General features: G+C 31.4%; 1 protein-coding gene across 8 annotated transcripts in view; it reads left to right on the top strand.

Annotated features, from left to right (window-relative positions):
* PCDH17 (protocadherin 17) overlaps positions 1 to 24,020 on the top strand; it is a 93,618-nt gene that overhangs the window by 23,866 nt on the left and 45,732 nt on the right. For 6 of the 8 annotated variants that reach the window (XM_081046361.1, XM_081046360.1, XM_081046364.1 and 3 more), the window contains 2 exons: positions 13,268 to 13,326; positions 13,461 to 13,633. In XM_081046361.1, coding sequence (XP_080902487.1) covers positions 13,268 to 13,326; positions 13,461 to 13,633 — 232 coding nt within the window. The remainder of the gene's footprint in view (positions 1 to 13,267; positions 13,327 to 13,460; positions 13,634 to 24,020) is intronic. The other 2 variants (XM_081046362.1, XM_081046365.1) reach the window with 1 other exon arrangement.

Below are 24,020 nucleotides of genomic sequence, written 5' to 3'. Positions count from 1 at the left end.
ATGAATCACATAGTACTTACACGTTTTTTTATTTGAAAGAGTGCACAATTTTGAGTCAAAAGAAACTTGTTTATGAAGCTTATTCATATTGTCACCTCCAGCTTGCCCTTCATGAATTCCACAGGCCTCAGTTTTTCCATCTATAAAATAGAAATAATTATGATGGCCCTGGCTGCTGATGTTAAAAGGAAATAATATATGTAGAAGGGTTGAAATACAGTGACAAGGTCACCCTGTAAAATATGTAAGGAAGTTTAGGAGACAAAAGACCAAGAAGAGCTAAAGAGTTATTTTCTCTGGAAAAGAACAGGTTACTTACTTTTATTCTAAGTATACTCTAGAGGAGTTTGTAATGCACTTCAGGAAGCTTCATGTATCTAAGTTCATTTTGTTTTCAGGTGTTCCCATGATGATACTGTATCCACAGTTTTAAGTTGTTTGGAATTGAATATAAACATGCTACAAATCGCCTAACACTGAAATCCACTTTAAAAAAATATGCACAGTTTTTCAATCAGATATTTTTCAAATACATACTCTGTGAAGGAAGTCTGTGTCCTACAGAAGATGAAAATGACTCGTGTTATTTTCTAAATGATGACCTAATTAAGCATAGTGCATATATTCAAATGCTTCATTAGTATTTTATCTACAGGAGTGATTAAAGTAAAATTTATAATTATACGGTTAAGAACCCAGACTTAGTCTTTCTAAGCCAGGAGCTTGCACTTTTTCTAGTAAGGGCCAGATAGCAAATATATTCGAGTTTGTGGGCCAGACGGTCTCTGTCATAACTACTCAACTCTGCCACTGAAGCATGAAAGCAGCATATAAATGAAAGTATGTGGCTGAGTGCCAATAAAACTTTATTTTCAAAAACAGGTGGTGGTCCATGGGCCAGAGTTCTCCATCCACTTTTGTAAGGCTTATTAAATGTTAACCATTTCTTAATTTTTTCTCCATTTGTGTGTTTGCAGAAAAAAAAAAAGCACATCATGTAGATTTATAAACAGTTTCTAATAAAATCAAAATGATTGTTATGTAAAAACTTGAAATGGAAGAATACAGGCCGATTGTCTCATGAAGTGATTGTCTAGATGAGATTGATTCTTTCACCAGAGGAGAAAAATTCTTATAATTAAAGTCTTTAAGCAAAGAAAGAGATGGGGATGCTTGAGTTAGGTATTAAGTTACAGTCTGATAATCTGTAGAGAGATATTTCATTTTGTGCTAATGTTTAAATGAAAATATGTTAACATTAGTGAAGACACTTAGCTTTATTTTAATTTCAGGTATGAATGCCAACCTAAAATAGACTATCTCCATTGAATCATACATTTTAAATGTGTTATGATAAGTATTCTAGTAATCTCATGCTCACAAATTTGATTAATAATTAATATTTTTCTGAAATTTAAGAATATTTTTTCCTTTTTACTAGTCATTTCTGAGGATGAGTCTTCCAAACTCCTTGCATATTGTCTCCTAAATTTTCATAATTGTGCTCTCAAATTATTCTTTTGTTTTCAATCCAGAAATTCACATCCAATGGATAAATCATTTTGGAAATTTAAACATTGCAAATTTTTTGCTGTCTTCGAAAGGGTTAGTAAATTATCTTTGAAACCCATGCAATAGTTTGGGGGCTTTAAAATTCCCCCAAATTATTTACTAATTGTTGTAAAATATATGGGTTAGCTGGTTGTATGAATTCTTGCTTATAATTATAAAGAGTTAAAAACACTCTATGCCTGTCAAGTGTTAGAGAAAGAAAAACATTAGAAAGATGTTGTATCATTCAATTTCACCTTGAATTCCTTCTGTTTTTTCTTCTCATAAAAATTGGAATGCACCTATTATACAGGATGATGATTAGAAAGGCTGATGTAAAACCAGACAAGAAACTGATCTTATTGATCATTTATTCACTCATTTGTGAAATGTAATCTATCATGCAATTGGCCTTATCTTCTGAATAACAATTTAATATTTTGCGGAGCAAGACTGGTGAATAGTGTTTACCAAATCATTGCATTCATAAAGTTTTTAATTTTAGTGTATTGTGGAAAATAAATTGATGAAATGGATAGCAGACGTACAGTTTGGTTCACCGTTTAAATTAGTTATTTGGGAATCTTACATAATGATGGATTAAATGTAATAGTTTAAATTTATTTTGCACTTTGAAAGGTAAGTGTTCAGAAGTGCCTATTTTGACAATTTATATGACTGTAATGATGTCAAGTAATCATACAATTAAGCTTACTGCATGCCTTAGAATATTTGATAATAAATGACCATTATTACCTTTTTATGTCATTGGCCAAAGGAAAAATCTAGTTATTGGCATAATACATTCATATATATATTCTCATACATATATATTCATATATATATTCATATATACATATATCATATATACATATATATGATATATGTATATATATATATTTCATCATATTAAAATAATTTAACTTGAAAGTATAGAAAGATAAAAACATAGACTGTTTCAAAGAGCTGTCTTATTATTAGAGTGATAATACTGTTTTTGCTCAGTATGTAACAATTTTTTTGAAAAGTTTCAAGGCAAGTTACATTAATTTCTCATCAACTTATTTCTGAAAATATTGGAATGGATCATTATTTTTCTCTATTTCTCAGAGAGTCACTGCAGCAAATGACTGCTCTGACAGTCCCTGGCCAATGTGAATGTTCTACAATGAATTGGGCATATGATGGGTAGCTCTATGACAGTCTGTTAGCTGTAGTTTTTGTCTGTTTAAAAAAAAAAATGTGGACAGGAACTCTACTGTGTTCTAGGGAAATTGAGAAGAATGAATAATAAATATTAATAATACTATTTTGTAGATCCTAATGTCGGACAGCAGCTTCTAAATCTCCTGGCACAGAATGTACGCAGTGACATTATTTACATACATTTAGATTCAGTGCAGTATATTTTCAAAGTAGGTCTGTCTATATTAGCTAAATGAATTAGACTAAAAACTGGTTTGAATCTAAATAATTCAATTTGTACAAATTTTCTTTTGCTAATTACCAGATTTCTTAAACTTAATAAAATATTTTTTAAAAATGTACTTGCAGAAGATTCGGCATTCATAGTGATAATAAGTAAAATAATGTATCACCAACAGGTCTCCGTCCATTTTCTATCTTTCTCTTGATATGTCGAGAATTCTAGAAGTTCAGACTTGTCATGAATTTTATTGACTACATATCGTCTTGGAGTTTTTAGTCTTGGAGGGACAATTGCAGAGAATCCAGTTTACATATTCCCTCTAGTGGAAAAATTCTTTAGTATTCTTAATAGAATTGGAAAAATAGCACAGCAGAAGGAGAGTGTCTTAAAACAGAATGTCTGACAGAGATGGCAAAAAAACAGAAGAGAAAGGAACTTCAAACTCGTCCTTGTCACTACCCCACTGAAAGAAAAAGAGAAGACTAGTTATTGGATAGTATTGAGATGGAGAAGCTGACCTCATTGAAGAGAATGGATTAATCAGCGAGGTTGAAATTAGAAACCTGGAAGTAAGTTTGGATATTTGATGACATCTACAACTGATGACATACTACTCTGCCATTGCCAATGAGAAAGCTCTTCCAGTGGCACATGGGTGACCTCTGGACTTTAAGCTTCAGCAAATATGTAGAAAATGTGCAGTATTCCCTATTTTGTGTGCTTTTATAGATAACAAATAGCCCTTGTTTTACCTTTTATCTCAATTTTCTTCTTTCTTGTCAAATATGATTTTCTTCAAGATCCATAAATTGCATAATTAAATTCTGGCACAGAAATTATTATCAAAGTTAAGTTATCGGTGTCATTTGTAAAATAGGTAACATTTGCAAGAGACTTTAATATACAGTCAGATTATTTTTCAAAATCATGAAAGTCATCCTAATAGAGCAGGAGACTTAACTTTCTTGCTTAAAGATGTGGCCATTCTTGTCTTCCCATTTTAAATTTAAAGTAATTCTAGTTGTTGCTAAATGTGGTAAGAATTTCTCATGCTTTTATTATGGCTTTAGTAACAAAACACAAAGTCGACCACACTATATTTGTACAAAACGTATTATTTTGAAAATCAGTGATAAATACAGTTATTGCCATACCTCATGCACTTAAAAAATTCCAAAGCCATAGGTGCTGTCAGATAACTTTATAAGTGGTGGCTTAAAATGAAGTTGCCTACTTCAGCAATGAAAAAAGAACCACACCATATATTCTATCACAGGCAAAGCTATCAGAAGCAATGTCAGTATAAAAAGGCTGAAAGTGAATTATTCACCTCTTAACACTCCCTCGTGTTTAGTCTGCTGCAAAAAGAATGCTTGTTATCAATGTGAAAAGCAGTGCCTTTGAATTAAGGGAAAAGTTCAACTTGTCTTGTTTCAATTTCAATCCAATGGCACCAATATACGCAATGGAACATGTGTCCCTAAGTCAAAGGAATGTTCAAAATCCACCCCCTATTCCTGGGCTAGGAAAACACTGATCATCTAACGAAAGCTAAAATGATATGATTTAAAACCATAACTACATGTCCATCCCCAAATTAGTTTCTGAGAGATAAGTTGCTCTCTTAATAATGACTATAAAGAGTCTAAGCCATGCTTTCTTTTTTCTTCAGTAATTTCTTCTAGATCAATACCTGTAGAATTAAAATTTTCTTCATATTTGCATTAAAATCTTTGTGCGATACTTTTTGTATTTGACATACCTGTCTTACTATCTAGTATATTACAAATTTATAAACACAATGTTGAGACAAATAGTATATAACGCTTATACAGATCAACATATAAAAATAAATTTAATAATTTATGCTATTATCGAGGCAAATGTTTCTAGAACCTGATGCAAAACGCTGTATCTTTTCTTCCTGAATGTCTAAGTTGCTGTCAATCTTATTCAGTGTTTTTAAAATTTTAAATATTGTAGTTTTCATTTTTGGAAGTTCCATTTGGGTCTTTTTTTATATCTTCAATTTCTCTTCATTAGTCCCAAGATTAAAATGACACAAGGGAAGTACTTAGGGTTCAAAAATTCAAGGAGGCATTTATTCTCAGGATACAATCCTGGCCATATTTTTAATATTGTGAATACTTTTTTAACTCCCTTATTGGTTATTTCCATCATCTTTTTCATTCCTGAGTCCATTTTTATCTGTTGATTTTCTCCTAGGTGGGGATTAGATCTTTCTGGTTAATTGCATGCCTGTAATTCATGATTGTATTTTAGGTGCTGTGAATTTTACAATGTCAAAGCTAGGTTTTTAAGTATTGCTTATGATCTGAGCTAAGTGTGTGTTGTGGAATGAATTTACCTATTGGGCCTCCGTCTCAAAGGTGTCCTCTTCGGTGAAGAAACTGACACAAAAAAAGCAAATGGATATCAAGAATGCCAGCAGTCCATAAACCACTAACTCCTATGTTTTCACACCAATGATTCTGGAATTGCCAGAGCTGTTTAGTTGGTCAAAATTGTTCTCTCCATAGGGAATTTCCTGACTATCCCCTGACTCTGTAAACTAATACTGGCAAATTAGCACCAGCGTATTGTGTATATATTTGTCACAAAGGATTACACTGATCACAGATTGAATTCTAGCAACATTTACCTAAACAGTATCTGTGATGGTGAAAATTAACCATAGAATCCAGTTTTCAGAAATGCTCACATTATTCTCTCTTTTGCAGCTACATTTAGTAGTATTCTGATTTTCAAACTAGTATTCTGATTTTCTTTTTTCAGTCATTCATTAGAAACAATACTCAAACATGATGAGGTCTTTATTTTGCTCATCCCACGGTCGTCTCATTTTCTAGAAATCCAAGTATTGCTTTAAAATTGCTTTAAAATTGCTTTAAAAATGATCATGATTTCATGATCATTACTGCATATAATATTTTTTTAAATTAAATGTTATAACAGGAATCGTATTATATAACTAAGAAACTTTCCTATATTATTTCATATAAAACAGTTAAGACCACACATGTTTAGATAGTATCCTAATTTTACCTCAAAGTTGTAAAATTGTTTTGACAAAATTTTGCATACACTTTGATACATTTTAGATGCTAATCATTTCATGTTAAATATCGTTAGAGGTTTTAAAAAGATATGCTATTCTCTTACTTTCAAATGTAGAATTTTACAAGGTGTGAGCATTTTCTAAATTTAAAAACTCACCGTTTCTAAGGATAGCTCCCAGTTCTTCATGATATAGCCATCTTTGTTTCTTGCACTGAAAGGAAAAGCTACTTCTTTGCAATAAATGTAGTCTGAAATCTTTATTTAAAGTATTTGTTTTATGGCTGGGTAAACGGAAACTGCACACAAGAAAAGCATTCTTGAAACAAATGAAAATTGAGCTAAATAATTCATATTTAAGGTGCCTGTCTTATAGAGCTGTTGCCTGGATTTCCTAGTGTGGCTAAATTGATCTTTATATTTTGAATCCATTTGTAGTCTGTCCAAATGAATATGGGGTTTCTACATAGGTTTTAAAAGTTGACTCAATATGATTTTAAAAGACAAAGTTCAGAAACACTCTACTGAGAATATTTAATAAAAGAACTCGTAATTTTTAAAATTCTCTGTGAGACAGATGGATCCTTAGCATATGTGAAATGCAGATGATCTCCTTAGATATATTTTAGGAATTACCTTTTCTTAGCATTCAGTAGAATGAATCTTTCTTTGAATGTAGAGTTCTATGTATTTTTATTCACGTAGAGTGCCATGAAACCTCCGTAACAATCAAAATACTAAACAGTTCCATCACCCTGAAAAGTTACCTTCTGCTATGTTTCTGTAGTCAACTTTAACCCCTGACAACCATCGATCTGTTTTTCCTCATATTTTTTTCTTTTATGAGAAGTCTTGTAAGTGGAATCATATAGTACACAATGTTTCGAGACTGACTTTTTTCACTCTACATGATACTTCTGAGATTCATCCAAGTTGTCTCAATAGTTCACTTTTCTTCTTTTTTTTTTTCTAAATTGCTAAATAGTTTTCTATTGTAAGTAGGTACCACAGTCTGCCTATCCACTTGTTAAAAGGTATCTGCGTTGATTTCAGTTTTGGCAAAGAGTGCTTCTATAAATATTCATGTACAAATCTTTCCATGAGCATTGTTTTCATTTCAAGGTAAATTTGATTTCTTTAAGGTAAATACCAAATTACTGGGTTAATTAGGGTCTTGGATCATGCTTTTGTTTTCACGTCCAGGAACTCTGCCTAACACCAGGTCACAAAGATTTTCTGCTAGGTTTTATAGTTTTATGCTTTACATTTAGCTCTGTGATCAATTTTGAGTTTTGTTTTTCTTTTGCTTTTTGCTTTTTCGTAAAATGTGAAATATAACTTGAGGTTCATTTCTTTTGAATTATCTGTTGAATTGCTTTTGGCAACTTTGTCAGAAATCAATTGCTCATCTTTATGTGGGCTACTTCTGGACAGTCTCTTCTGTTCCATCGATCTAAGTGTCTTTTCCATCAATACTACACTGTCTTGATTAGTGTTGCTTCTATTATAATAACTCAAAATAGGATAGTGTAATACTTTCAACTTTATTCTTCTTTTTCACAATTATTTTGACTTATCATTCTGCTTTTCCATATCAATTTTTGAGTCCTCTTGTTTATATCTACAGGAAATTATGCTGGAGATATGAATGGTGCTATATTGCAAGTGTAAATCATCTGAGGAGCTGTGACATCTATACCCTGTTGAGTCTTAGCACCCATAAACATAATACATCTTCTCTATCCATGTAGACCTTTTTCCATTTGTTTCATCTGTGTTTGTAATGTTCAGCATACACACTCTATAACTGTATATTTTTAAATATTTATTTGCTAAGTTTGATGGTTAGGGAGTTATTATAAAGGTATTGCTTTTGAGATTTCGATCTCCAATAGTTTATTGCTAGAATACAGAAATTTAATTGATTGTTATGGGAGACATTGAATGTATTCTCACATTATTTTCTTTCTAACTAGTATTATCTGTAAATACAATAAAATTGTCTGCGAAAATTTTTTTCCTTCCTTTCCAACCTGTGTGTAATTTATTTTTCTTGCCTTATTAAACTTAGCAGGACTTTCAGGACAGTGATTAATAGAAGTGGTAAAAATCTTTCAACCTTTCACCAGTAAATATTGTATTAGTTATACTTTTTTTTTTGTAGATACCTTTTATACAGTTGAAGAAGTTTCTTTCTATTACTGTTTTGCTGAGACTTTTATCATTAATAGGTGTCGAATTTGTCAAATGCTTCATATATTTTTTAAATTTCAATTTTTTTACTATTTTAATAGTTAAAAATATCTATTTGACTCCTTATATTAAATGTCCATTTTTCACTTCAACTTCTTCAGGCACGTGTAACTGGTCATATCAAATTAATCTACTTCCACAAATAAAGAGCTTTTCCAATTTTAGCCAACATGGTTCAATTTTAGCAGGTGCTTTGTTTTGTTTTATTCTGAGACATTCATTTTTTTTTTTGAAAGCAAAATATTTATTTTATTATTTTTAAAATTTATACAATGTGTTACAGAAAGCATGAGAGTTCAAAGTAAGAAAGACTTGCATTATATAATAAGTGATATTTGTTTAAAGCTTATTTTCCTTTTCTTGTAAAATATTTTAGAAAATAAAAATTAACTCAAATACTAATTGTTCTTTTCCTCATTATTGCTAATATAATCACTAGTCATATATTGTTCAATGAACTTTGAAATTATTTATTATCATTTTTATTCATGTGAAAAATATATGAATCATGCTCTATTCAGTAAACATAGTAACAATAGAAAACCATGTACAATTTGAGACCTCTATTAAAAGAGGAAGCTAGTTTTCAATGTTGATTTTAATAAAAAAATGTTACAGGATTTTACTAGAAGCTTACTTATTATTAAAATGTTTAAGAAATTTATACTTTGCAATAATTCTGTAGTTTTAAATCCTAAATATTTTTGCATTCAAAGCAAATTAGATTACGATTACATACTAGTTATTATTTTTATTTATTTATTAGTTTCAGGTGTACAAGACAAGGTAATACTTAGACGTTCATCATTTATATCCCTCACACTGTGAACCCCCCTCCCCCCATCCACTATCCCTCCGACCTCACACTGAGCCATCACATTATATATATAAAATTATAGTTGGCATTCATTAATGTTTAGCTTCTGGTGTACAATGCCATGATCAGGTATCCACAGTATCCCTGAGGTGGTCTCCCAAATAGGACGCATGTCCATCGGATACCCAACAAAATCTTTACAACATTATTGAATACCTTCCCCAAATTAATTTTCAAAAAACCCTGAGGCCATCTTGTGGTTACCAGCTGCTTCCAAATCCCTTCACCTTTCCCCTTATCCCCAACCCCCCCCCCACACCCATCTAACAACTCTCGGTTTTTTCTTTGTGTCCTCAAAACTGTTTCTGATTAGTTCATTCACATATTCTTTTCTTTAGATTCCACATATAAGTGAGATCATATGGTACTTGTCTTTCTCTTTCTGACTTATTTCGCTTAACAAAATGTTCTCTAGATCCATCCATGTTGCTGCAAATGATAAGATTTCTTTCTTCTTTATGGCTGCGTAATACTCCATCGTATAAATGTACCACAGCTTCTTAATCCAGTCATCTACCGATGGGCATTTCGGTTGTTTCCATATCTTGGCTATTGTGTAAAGTGCTGCAATAAACATAGGAGTGCATACAGATTTTTGAATTGGAGTTTTGGATTTCTCTGGGTAGATGCCTAGGAGTGGAATTACTGGATCATAGGGTAGTTCCATTTTCAGATTCCTGAGATACCTCCATATTGTTTGGAGACATTCATTTTTAAAATCATGATGTATTTTTCATTGGTCTAAAAGAATGAGCCAGTTGTAGAAGATGACATATCTAGGAATAGTTTATGAACTACTACTGATAAAAATTCTGATTTTGTATATAGTTTATGAATATACTATAATTTTCTGAGTACTGTAGAGAAGCACACAGACAAATAATCATAGAAACCATTCATACCCACTTTGTGGGTTTGCTTGATAACTGCTTTATTTCTTTGTGTTTTCTGTACAAGGAAAGACTATCTAAATTTTTATTATCTTCATCACACAAAATAACAAGAAACAAAAAAACAAATCAAAATAGAAAGGCGTACAATGAGTTTTATAAGTAAGTGCAGCTCTTTTCTATTTTGAGCAAATAATCACTTAGAAAAACTCACAAAACTTTTGCCTTTTTATTCCTGACTTTGAAGTAGATTAAAATGATATCTACAGTGTCTACTTCAGGTCTTTTTTCTAACTACCCACCAACTCAGGTAACATACTGTTTTTCTTGTATGATAAAAAAATAATGATAAATGTATTAAAAGCAATAGTTAAAACTCACTATGTTCAGGTTGAGTTTGAGGGGAAGACAGTCTAGTGATCAATTTGTATGGAAGAGGATAAAGTTTTCAGGTGTTATAAATGTTCATCATTAATTACTCTGCTGAGACCTAAAAAGCTGCAAGTAGCCGACCTCAAATTTTACTTTCTTCCTAGATGTAAAAGTTAAGATTTATAAATGTACTAGGTAGAACTCAATTTTTAGAGTACAGTGCTGGAAAATTATCTGCAAGCCCTTCTAAATTAAATGATGTGATACATACGGTTGTTTTTCTCTATTTTTCATTTTTCTATGCAAACATTCTTATTTTATATTCCAATTATTTTAAATGAGTTTTCTGACACCCTTGGAGCCTAGATAATGAAAATGTTATTTTCTATATTAAAGCCAGGGTGGTTTTTACAGTGAATTAGTTATATGTTTGTTAAAGGCCAAATGGCTATTTCATTATGATAATTATAAACACATAATCTCTCAAATTCCTACCTATTTTAATGGATGAATGCAGGCATTTATTAGTAAACGTCTGATGATACTTTGCTTCTAATTAAGTTGCAAACTTTTAAAATTGTATTTTGTGAAATTCTACAATAATAAACCAATTTCTTTTTTTATTTTTTCTTTTCTTTATTTTTTTGTATTTTTTACGTCCCTCCACCTGCATTCCTCCTCCATATATTTTTGTTTCTCTCTTTTTCCTTGCCTTTCTCACTGCTATTGTATTTCTTTTCTCTGTTTTCTCTTCAAAATTCTTTCTTTCCTCTTTTTCCATTTTCATCAAAAGAGTATTTGGTAGCAATACCATTTCCCAGTGTTCATCAAACACTGACACATACATGCAAACATACATACACACACAAGCTTGCAAACACACATATAAACAGGTCTTCACTTAATGAGAAAATGTATTTTACTTTTCAGTTTAAGTCTCTTATTTTATCAGAACTCCTTAGAACTTTAATAATAAGCAAACATTTTTATATACCATTAGAACAGGGAAGAAAAGTTTCCCCAGTGTTTTTCCCTGTGCCAAACTGAATAGAGATCCACTTTCTATGACATTTCACCTAATTAAAGCCATTAAAATCACAAGATTACTTATAAGAGCACTTGATTTTAGAGTTTCCACTTTCACTTTACTTTTTTAGGCTCTCCTTAATACCCAGAATTCTATTTTTCTTAAGTGTTCTAAGATATTCATACTTAGCTTTTAACTGCCAGCAATAATGGGTGGATACCTGTTTTTGACCAATTCAAAAGACGAGCTTGATTTTATTAAATTAAAATGTGGAGTTTCTAAGTAATTAGAGGTTTAAAAATTGGCAAAAGTCTTTTGCAAATATTTTTGCCTCTGGTATTGGATTCCACTATTATTTTTTAATGACAATCAAGTTATCCTTAAAGAAATCGATAGTTTGTCATTTTGAAAGCAAATAAGGTGCTTTCCAATATCTAAAAAGTAATAACACATGTTAAGGAAAAAATGTCTGCTACCAACTACTAATTAAAGCAGATTTGGAGTGAAAAATGAATCTACCCTGTTCACCTTGATCTTTGCATTTATTTTGATAAAGTTCATGTGAACGACAACAGAAGATTACAAATGAAGAAATTTACAAGGGATTTTTTTTTTCTGTCCCTAAACTTATATCAGAGAGAAAAGCTGTTACTCTTAACATTTTTTCCCCCAAGAATCGTTCAAAAAGCCAAATAATTTAAACTATGACGTGGGCAGAAAAAAAGAGTATCGCTAGTTTAAATTAGCCTTATTTAAAGGAAAACACATATTGCACTACATTAAGCCTTACCTTGGGCCCTCTGCTTCCTGAATTGCACACCCCTGTGTCACTGGTACTTGCATGCTGGGTGATCTTGTAGGAATCCAGAGCTGCTTCAGAGCACAATGGTGTGATATGAAGTGATGCAGAAAACAGAAGCAGCTTTGTCGTGGAGTCAGCTGCAAGAAGAAGTAACTTGTGTGAATGTACAGTATAGGGAGATCTATGAAAGATCTAGTCTCTTTCTCCCAAAAGACTCTGTTCCATGATACAAGGAGAATTCAGTTCGTTTTGGCAGACCTCCACGTCAGTTTGGAAGGAGTAAAAACAGCCACGAAAACAAGCCTGGTTTATCAGTGTCTTTTACTCTCAATGTTTTAAGTAACGTTTTGCTTCTTATTTTTCTTTTACTTGGTTTTTGAGAACCAGGAAGCAGCACCCCTGCCATTGTCTTGTTTGCGTACAGTCTCCACAGCCGGAATATAGATGAAAATGAATGAAAAAGATGAGTTCAACCATATGTGCCATGCTTGTATTCGTTATTGGCAAAATTTGAAGAAGAGGCCCATCTCTCTTAATTGAGGAGTAGATGACTTTAAAATGATATTACATCAAGGAAAGCATAGAATCCCAGCAGATGATGTAATTATGTTTAAAAATGAGAATTATTAAATAATTCACACTTTTAATATGGAGAAATTAGGTCATTTTTCCACTCCTCCCACAAATATTCAATCTTAATATCTAAATAATGAAACAACACAGTGTTATCCATCGTGGTGCTCAGAGAGAATGCCAGTTATGACAGGCTCATTGTTTACTTTAACAGGTAATTTGTGGACCGGAATCATTTAATTGTTCTGAGTACATAATTACATGTCAGCAATTTCCAATTTAATTAAAATGTACAAATCTGAAGATTAAGGGAATTTTTGAATTATTAATCATTTTTCCACTAGGAAATCTTGTTGCTCTGCAGGAGATTTGTCCAGTGTACAACTATACGTATTTTTTTCCTTCTCTTTCACAGACAGACAATTTTCCCGCAGAGCCCAATTACATGGGCAGCAGGCAGCAGTTTGTTCAAAGGTAAGGCCTATTAAATAACTTTCTCAGCTTCCCCATTTGCATTCGTGTCCAAATTGCTTTGCAAGAGACTACACTTCAGATTCAAACTCGTAGCGACAACACTTTCTCTTCTTTTTTCTTTATATGTATTTCAGTAGCTCCACGTTTAAGGACCCAGAAAGAGCCAGCCTGAGAGACAGTGGGCACGGGGACAGTGATCAGGCTGACAGTGACCAAGACACTAACAAAGGCTCCTGCTGTGACATGTCTGTTAGGGAGGCACTGAAGATGAAAACTACTTCAACTAAAAGCCAACCACTTGAACAAGGTGAGTGAAGCCTTCCAATGCTTACCACGTGCAAGTGTAAAGCTTCAGCAATTATTATACACCTATTTGTACTAGGGTCGCAGGTTATCACGGTGGCATGGACCATTCATAATGCACCAAAAGCGCCAGCAAATTCCAAGGAGGTCCCAGACAGAAAGCAACTGTTCAATACCCGAGTCACAACAGAAAAGCAAGGCCATGGCTATTAGTTTTGAATCTTCTTAACATGAGAACTCGATCAAAGTCACTAGATGTGTTCTTATCTTCAGGAATATTTCCTAACCTTTCCTAGTTTGCATTTTATTAACAAGGAAAGTATGGCATATATTAGCTAGATATGCACATTTCAGTATAGTAATGACAGGATTAAAATTGTAAATTCAACACTTCGACGTGAAATGAAAACTTGATCAGAATTTTATAGCTCTTAGTGGTGTTGGTTTATTTTTAGTGTGAATTTTAGCTTTTAAATAGTTTTTAAAAAGTCAAATAGCAGCTAAATCAGAGTTTTAGCTCCTTTTAGTTTTGATTTACCTAAGTTTTCATGGATATCAAATAAGTATGAATTTGTTTAACCATTTAGAGATAAAAAATGAATATTTCTTAATAAATACATGTATTTTTATGTGAGTCTATTTTCCATTTATTCATTTATATGCCTCTTTTAAAATTTAACTTTGATGTTTTCATTGTTTCAAACATAATGGAATATTGGCTAATGATTCATCCAAAGAGAATTAAACTACTTTTATGTTTAAGATTTAGAAACTATGAGTAGGTGATTTTATGTCCAATTATAAAAAATGAACAGAGTTATTTTAAGAATTGGATTCTGGAATTGCAGATGTACGTTATACTAATTAATATAATGTTGGTTTTCAAAATATTAACAGTATTTAAATATATTTAATATTTCATTTCATTTTTTCTAATGGAAACTATATTTATACTATATGAACATAACTACTAAGTCATTTATTGATTCATAAAAAAATATTTTTTTGCGAGTAGTGCAGTCTGTCGTATCATATATACTTTAGCAGATACAATACGTACTAATTTTTCTAATCATGTTGAAATTTTAATACAAGCATGCATACACAAATTTATATATTCAACACAAAAATAAATAAATAAATAAATAAATAAATAAATAAATAAATAAATAATATTTCTGCACTGAATATAATTATGCTGGATTTATTTTAAGGTTGACTTCCCCCAAAGCCTTTTCTAAGTAATAGATGTCAGATAACTTTTTTCCTCACCTTTACCATAGCAACTTTCTGTGTAACAATGCAATATCATTTTTCTTCAATTATTTTTAACAAAAAATTCTTAAATACTTATTCACAGTTCATGCAAAATTTAATGTTTACTTAAAGTGACTTAAATTGTCTTGATGGATTGTGGTTGTGCAATATTATATAACGTATGAATTTTTTAGACACATTTTAAATGATGGGTTGTTGAATCTTGAATGTGAATGCACAGCATAAGATGGACCCATTATGTGTATAATAAAGTGATTAATGTAATTTATTGGCTGCTATTCTTAAAACTGCATAGAGTAAGTAGTTTGCATTTATTTTCATATCTTCACGAGAAACTTTGTTAATCAAAAACAAATACAAGTCCACTGCTGCTCACATTAATGCTGTAATTCCTTTTCATCTACTGAGCAGTGTATTTGATGTGACCGAAAAGACCCCTACAGAAAAAGAAAGTGCTTTCATTTATGTTCAAAATATAACATACTGAAAAGGCGTTGTTTTTAAATTTTTTATATAAAAAAGTAATATCTTAGACAGGTGGCTATTATTCTTAAAAGAACATATATTTGGCATATGTTTTAATTAATATTACACATAAAGTATTGCGAGTCAAAAGAACAAGAATGCCAATAGAAATATCTCCTGTAAAACAGTAGTTTCCACACATCCTTATTAATAAATAGAGGAAAGTTTTTACGACTCTGAAAGCCACACTTAGGTAATCTATGAATTACATAAGACAGGGACTGGCTTCTACTTTAAACATTAATTTGAAGGATTAGCTAAAATAGTATTTCATTTATTAATTGGTTAGATTAATTAATGCACTTATTTAATAAATATCCATTACATGCTTTCCGTATGTAAGGAATGTTAGATTCTTTAGGAACACCAAACATTAATTTGGATTGGAGCATGCCTTCAAGAAACTGTATGTAAGGAGTAGAGATGGGAGATCTCTGTTCCTATTTCTCTATATCTCCATAGCCATCTGTATCTCCATCTCTATCTTAATCATCTCTATTTCTACCTCTATCTCCATCTCCATCTCTCATTTCTCATCTCTTACTTACTGATAATCATTATCTGTCTTCTTATTTATCTCTAGCTACCTCCCATATATCTGTTTCTCTTCATTATCTATATTATCCTTTTTATCTATCTATCTATCTATCTATCTATCTATCTATCTATCTATCTATCATCTATCTATCTATCATCTATCTATCTATCTAATCTATTTATCTACCCACTTATCTAGCTATTTTCTATGTATCTATGTTTATATCTATCTAATTATGTATCTAGACCCAGAGGAAGAGCTAGCATTTACTGAGTTCTTACTACTTGCCATAAACTGTGCTAGCTTCATTTTGACATTAGCTTATTTAATCTGCAAACTCTAACATAGTTATCATTTTTATGTTACATGTAAGAAAACTGACTGTTTATTTACATGTATAGCATGTTGGAGTTTAATCCTAGGTCAAGATTTGCCAAAACTTGTGTCTTTTCTACACATCTTTGCTTCCAAATGGGAGAACTTGTTCAAATGGACATTCTGATTTATCGCTATGACCTTACCACAAATAAACATTGAAGAGTAAGTTAAAACCTGAGTTCATGTATATGAAACTCAGGGGGCAGGGAGGAGAACGTCAAAATAACTCATCTGCTATTAATTGAATTATTCAGTACTTAAAACTTACTATTATATTTAGTTTTTATTGCATTTATAGATAGGTAAGTATTGTTATTCTCATATTTAATAGATATTAAGAAACTTTCTCAATATTCTGCAGCAATAAGTAGTGAAATCTGCATTAGAAATAAAATGGCATGCCTTCAGAACCTGCTCTCTTTATCAATGCTTTATACTAGTCACATAATAAAGGATTCACTCAGAAATAATTTTAAAATGTTTGAAGAAGCAATCAATCAGTGTCTTGGTCAATGTACTCTGTTAATTTATTTGAAAAGCATCATGAGAGACAACACCAAATTAATTCAGTGCACACCTAGCAAGAATAATTTTATTTACAGATGAAAGATGATGACAGCTGTATTCAAACAATTATCTCATGTCAGATTTCAAATATTAAACCCTAATCTTTAATACCTTTAAAATGTCCTAAGAAACAAATGTAGATTTCCTCTTAAAAGAAAGAAACTAAGAGCTAGACAAAAATAAACTTGTTTATCAGTCTTTTTCTCTATCGAAAACTGTGTAGCTTTAACAGATTTCAGTTGAAAAATCAGTAACATATTATGTTTCACATTTTTTGAATTAGTTTAGTTGGCTTCTGTCCCTATTTAAATGATCTCAATTAAGAAATATAATGTCCTATTTCTAACTTGAAATATTCTTTAACTGAGAAATTAAAGTCAATTCCAAAAACAATCTTCACATTTTCAATGGAAATTTTAATTCTATTAATGGTTTTCCTTTGCCAGTGACAGGTCTTTTGAGATTTTATTAGTTCAAATGTTACTTTTTGTTTTTCTTTTGTGCAGCTAGATTTTTTCCATTCTGTTTCTGATACTTGTGCATGTTTGCTACCATCAGTTTAATCATCTCCAACATATAGTACAATTATATTTTGGCCATTATTTTAGCAAAAATATTTGAAAGGATTCAGTAGTTAATTGAAGCTGTAGTGTTACATTACAGCTGAAGATAGCTTTAAGAATTTTATGTTAATAAAACCTCTAATAGAAAGAGGTTATTTTAGGTTTTTTTTTTTTTTAGTCTAATTTAAAAGAGGAAAAAAAAACTCTCAAAAATGTACTTTCTATTTGATTTCATTTTTGTGTTCTTTTTTATAAAAAAAAATAGATTTTCTCCATATTCCCTTCACCAAATATTATTATAGGTAGGTAGGTAGATATATGATAGATAAAACAATACAAATGTTTTGGAATTTGTGTGGATTGTAGGACATTACTTAGTTAGAAAGGTAAATATATATATATTTATATCTAATAAGCATTGTTATCAAAAAATGACACAGAAAATTGACCAACATACACTTGATTTTATGCTGATTTTACATTTTGGGATAAGAGAAAAAGCAATTTATATCAAGAACTAATAAAATAGATATAATGTTATTTCTGAAAAGAAGAGTCACAGACAGTTTTATAAAGAATAAAACTCAAAAAAAGTTAAGGTAACTTCTTATGCCTCAGATATTGTTCAAACTTTGGCTTCTTTGGCAAAGTACTGTACGTTTTAATTTCTATCCACTAGAAGCCCTGTAAATTATTTTGATTGTTAGCAATAACCATTTTTTCTATTAAGTCACTTAATAAGCTTTCCCTAAAATTCAGTGGTTTCTATCGATTTTCAAATAATAAATGTATAATTTTCCTAAATTCTGATTTGAGATTTCTCTGAGCTCCTTGTTGATACCAAGTGACAGTTTTTGATTTTCCAGGATAGTCAGTCTTTTAATCTTTATAATTGACTGAAACGAAGTTCTTGAAGCCTGGACTTTGTGGAATAGCGTTATATATTGTGACTGTTGATGACCCATGCCAGGGATTGCAGTGAAAGCATTATCATCACAAATTAAACCCTTGTTGGTGGCCAATCTTTTCCCAGGTGACTGGATTCCAAAACTACAGATCTTCAGGAATTCTCCATTCAAATGCTTTTTATTTCTCATTTTATTTAACTGCCTTATAATTATTTTTCTTTTTTTCTATTCAATTCGGTGCCTCCCCTGTTCTCTGTCTACTGCTAGAAAACCTGATTTCTTAAATTAGATACTGGATTCAAAATATTTTACAATAGAGTCCCTGATTAAAATCTAATAAAAATAAAATCAATGGGAAGTTGAGAATAATAGAAATTCCAAATAAGCTAGGTTTCTTCCAGTGAATTTCAGTTTTAAAACTAAATTACATTCTTAAGGGTTGTGTTTCATTTTTCCCAGAGAACATTCTAGAAAGCTATAAAAGCTAAAACTAATGGATTTCTTGTTGTTGCTCTCTTCTTTTTCTTGAAATCAGTCCTTAAATTTTTTTGTGGCCTCCATATTCAAAACAGGATTAGGCTAGTTTAAATGACTGCAATATTTGTTATATGATTTCAGAGTTTGTCAAGTCTCTGAGCCCCATTCTTTTAAATCCCCCTCCCTAATTCACTGCATAATGACTGCAGTTTCACCATATTTCTAATTATGTCTGGAAAGGAAATAGTGTCAACTTTCCACAACCTATACTTTATCGTGAAGTAGATGTTTTAAAAAGCAGCCATAGGGAAATGAGAGAATAGAAATTGAGTCTCTTGTCCCGTGGACAGAAGTGAGGATAGAACTATACATACAGGATTGGGAAGAGGTTGTTAAGACAGAAGATTAGGACTCTGAACACTAACTTGAACTATTTTGTACTTTTACATTCTCAAGCTTTTGCTCTCTTTTCTATTCTGTCTTATGGTTACTGCAGTTCTAATGAATAAAGCAGTGTCTTTCCCAGACCTTCCTATAGTAGAGATCAGCAAATCCATTTCGACATAAACAAGAACACTAAGGTAATGACAATGTCCATCCTCTCAGCAGCCATCTGGCAACCTCTGAATAAAAAAAAAAAAAAAAAATTATAAATTTATCAATAATAAGGAACAATTAGAAAGGAAATGGGAAATTACTGCCATATAGGGGAGCAGGAAAGAACTGCTGAATATTTAACACCAGAAAGAAATCATTTACAATTTTTTAAAGACACTGTTGCTTTATGTTTCACATATGTGGCGTTTAAGGAATTGTATTATTTGCCAAAAATCTGTATTATTTGCAAGCCCTGTAAGTTTTTATTAGACTGCATTTTCGTCTAAGAGCATCTTAATACCCTATTCCCCAACCACCTATGCTGTCTTTTACAACTTTCAGAATTCACCTGACTTTACATTATATTGGATAAAAATGGTCCCTAAACTGTAAGCAGCTTCAGTTTATTTTTGCTTACCAAACTTTGCAACTGTCCCATAGTTCAACTAACTTTAAAACTTTCAATGATCTCTCTTTTTCTCATGTGCAAACATCTGCTTCTGGAAGCCAGCAGCTGGTATCATGAAAATAGAGATTTTATCACCCTCACATTTGTTGCTCATCGTAAAGCCTCCCTAACAAGTCTTGAATGATTTACTACAGACTCAATATCATTTTGAGATTCTTTTGCTTTTAGTAAGCACAGCAATAACATTTGCTAAAACATTCCAATTAGGAAATGTTGACACAGTATTTCCCAAACTTTTGAAACTCATTTTGCATCATTCTTGGGGGGCAGGAACACCTTTCCCAGCCTTAGAATAATCATATCTCTCAAATGCTCCCACACAACCAGATTCTACTTTTTGTGTTTTTTTCTTAATTTTATATACATAAAATATATATAAAATATATAAAACGTATATATGTATAATATATATAAATTATTTATATGTACATATAAATAAAATCTTATGTTAGTATTACGTACATTGTTATGAAACTAGGAATAGGCCAATAAACTATAAAAATATGGAATGGTTATTAGGTCATCTATTAATTAAGAGCTACAGGAAATTTATGTTGGTAGATCTCAAACTTCTCCCCGAAATTTTCCATTATTTCACTTTGATAGCACATTTTAATATTATAGGTTTCCTGTTCTTGTCTAAGCCATAATACAAAATATCAGGGTACAAAGAATCCTTGCAGTATAACTTCCATATCTTGTGGATTAAAAAAACATACAGATTAAATGACTTTCAGAATCTTGAAGTTGGTCGAGGCAGTACTAGTTCCAAGTGTGTAATTTTCAAGTTAAGACTCTTCCATCTTTCCATGTCCTTCCTGTAACCCAAAATGGAGATCTCCATGTCTCCAAGTAGGTACTTCAGATTTGTAATCACATTTCCTTTCTGTTTGAGTCTGAGAATGTGAGCAGCAATGCTTGAGAACGTGAGTCTTTCATATATTTTCAATAAATATTTAATATTGAATGGATTTCCTAAAGAGACTTTACAACTCAAAGAGGATAGGCAAAAACAAAACTAAAAGTGAAATTCAGTGTGGTAACTTAAAATAGTGTGATAATGAATCTTAGAATTCTGATTTGGGTAATTGAGTTCCGTTTATGAAAGTGGGGAAGACAAAGTGAGGTCTCCCAGGGGAAAACATTAGGGAAGTAAAAAGAAGAGTTTAGGGGAGTATCAGAAGAGGCACCTGGAAATTAGTTTGGCAGTTGAAGGAGAAATCCAGAGGTATTAATATAAATTAGAAAGCCCCTGATGTAAGATCACACTTGTCAAAGTAAATTGATGAGAAAGATTATTGGAAAAAAAGAATCCATGAGATCAGAATGCAGGATTATTGGGAGAATAGAGTCCAGGACAGAATCCTGCAGGACACAACATCTAGAAGTTGGGAAGCAGAAGGGTTCAATAATCATTTATGTTGCTTAGAAACATATTCAGTATGTTCTGGGACAATCAAAAATCTGCAGACCCTCTAGATGAGTTATTTGACTCATTAGATTTCATTTCCAGCCAAATATACTTGATAGCCAAGTTAAATCTATACATTAAGTAAAGCTGGATAATGCTGTGTGATTTAATAACTGACAGGTCACTCTTGATTTCTATGAGAGGAGTTATGATAGAGTAATAAAAAAAGAAAAGAGATTTCAATAGGCTATACCATAGATGTATGGTCAAGAATTGGAATGAGCAATATCCCTGTTATTGCAAGAAGGCTAGCAAATAATAGAATAACAGGAAGAAAAAGAAAAAAAAATTGTGCAGCTAAGGAAGATGGTATTATGGATGAAAAATGCTTTAAATATTCAAGGTAAATAAGTATCAAGGTACTGAGGCAAATGATCCAATTAGGAGGAAATATTGAAGTGTTGGAATAGAGGATATTCACTGGCGCATAATGGGGATGCTAGCTTGAAAGTAAACTCTTTTTTTCTGAGACTAAGCATGAGACCGGGAGAAAGAAATCAATTTAAAAATATAAACAGCAATGTGGATGTAAAGGGAAATGATTATAGGGGGCTCTAATAAGTGGTTCCAATCTTCTCTATAAAGTGCAAGGCAAAGTTCACTAATTTCATTATTTCACATAAGCACTTACATATATGATACTCAGATATGCTCAGGAAATTACCAAGATAGTCTGCAAAGCGCACATCCGTCAACAACCAGATAAACAACCAAGTATTTAATATTTATAATTGCTAAAATACATAAAATAGAAAGTTGTAGTGTATCAAAGCAAACATACTAACATGTTAAATTTAATTCCTTTTATGCTTTTCAATTTTAGAGCTTCCATGAATTTTTGAAAGCTTTCATTTTGCTGTCCAGGCCTACAATTCTTAGAACCAGAAGCTTTCCAGAGTTAAGAATTTATCAGATTTTAGAAAAGTGATGTAATACATACAACATATATTAGCCAATGTCAATTCAAGTCCATTTTTACCATCACATCAGTAACAAAATAACTGTGAGATCCGAAATATTTTTTGATTTCAAAATTATGGACAAGGAAATGTAGATTTGTACTTAACTTGCATGTTGGGGCTTTTGCTTTCTAAAATTCTTAACGACAAGTTATACTGATGATGATTTAAGTAGTAACATAATGAAAACAATGTTATTTACCACCAAAAGAAGTGATTTTATACAGTTTCTTATTAAATCTTAACAGAAATGTGCAGTTGGGGTCTTGCTTCAGACCAAATATAAAAAAAATGGTCTTTTACTCCTGTAATAGTTTTAATAGGGTAAATATTTACTTTGGGAAGCCAACAAGTAATCTGGGAACATTTAGATGTTTAATCAGTTCATAAAATCATTTTGAATAGTACTTTCAGGATTTGCAGATTGATAATTAATACGCCCCTGCCTCTGCTACAGGGTATATTTTTAAAAAAGCACAAAAAAGACATTTCATGGAGATTGATTTGTCTGCCCTGGATTTTATTTTCTTTGAGCTTTTGAAAATTCATATTGAGGGGTGAAATTGTTTTATTTATTTATTTTTGTCCTGAGTCATTTCCTGCCTAGTTTTAATTATTGTGGTTATTACACAATATCCTTTCCATAGACATCTGAACTTTGACCCTTACAAGCTAACACTTTAAGAAATATTTAAGAGAAGAATGGCAATAAAACTTTAGAAAATTTTAATACACAAAGAATGATTTTGTAATGTACCCGAGCATTACTCTATCTCTACACTGTAGGAAAACAGTAGACAATAGAGCAAATCCAAGTGAATAGATCTGATAATTTTTTTAACTCATGGATTTGTACTGATATTCTTGCTCAGGGGAAGATCTCATTACCATTCATTAATACATGAATAAAGCAATTCAGTAAGTATTATTTCAGCACTCATATATATGACACTCTGCCTTCAAGGTGTTTAGTCTTTGAAGATGTCATTCATCTATCCTTCTAGCTGGATTCCTGTTAGTTAAATACTATGATATATGTATAAGTAAAATTAATTCTGCTACAGAAATGAATAGGGTATTAATTCACAAATTAAATATGCCTTTAATAGGCCTACTCAATGTAACATGAATTGAGTATTTGAAACTGGGGTAATAGAATGATCAGAGACTTAGAGATGTGGCATGTCAGAGCATAATCCAGGAATAGTGAATAAGTAGAAATATTTTTATTGGAATATTATGTATAGATTTATAATGGAGAGAAAATGGACCAAATGAATGGGTTAGGGTCAGATTATGAAAGACCTTGAATGCCATACTAAGGAATTTTGTATCTGATTCTACAGGCAATTAAAAACTTTGTTTTGATTGGAGTTATCTTCAGATTTTTGTTTTAGAATGATCAATTAAATATAGGCCAGAGGAGATCAGTGGCCAAATGGATCATTCGAGTTTCAAAAGGGCAGGGGCATGGTTAGTACTTTATACTTTTTGTATATCATAATGCCATGTAATTTAATTGCTGTGTGCAAGAGTTTTTACTGAACTCATTCTGAGTATAAAACATAACTCAAGAGAAAGATTACTCTACTCAAATACCATCTATTTGTATTTGTCGATAATAATCAAAATTTATGTTTGTCTTTCATTTTTATTTTACA

The sequence above is a fragment of the Rhinolophus hipposideros genome, assembly GCF_964194185.1.
Source record: "Rhinolophus hipposideros genome assembly, chromosome: 4".
Taxonomy (NCBI): domain Eukaryota; kingdom Metazoa; phylum Chordata; class Mammalia; order Chiroptera; family Rhinolophidae; genus Rhinolophus; species Rhinolophus hipposideros.
Note: the sequence above shows the minus strand (reverse complement) of the source record. Positions and strands in the feature narration are given on the sequence as shown.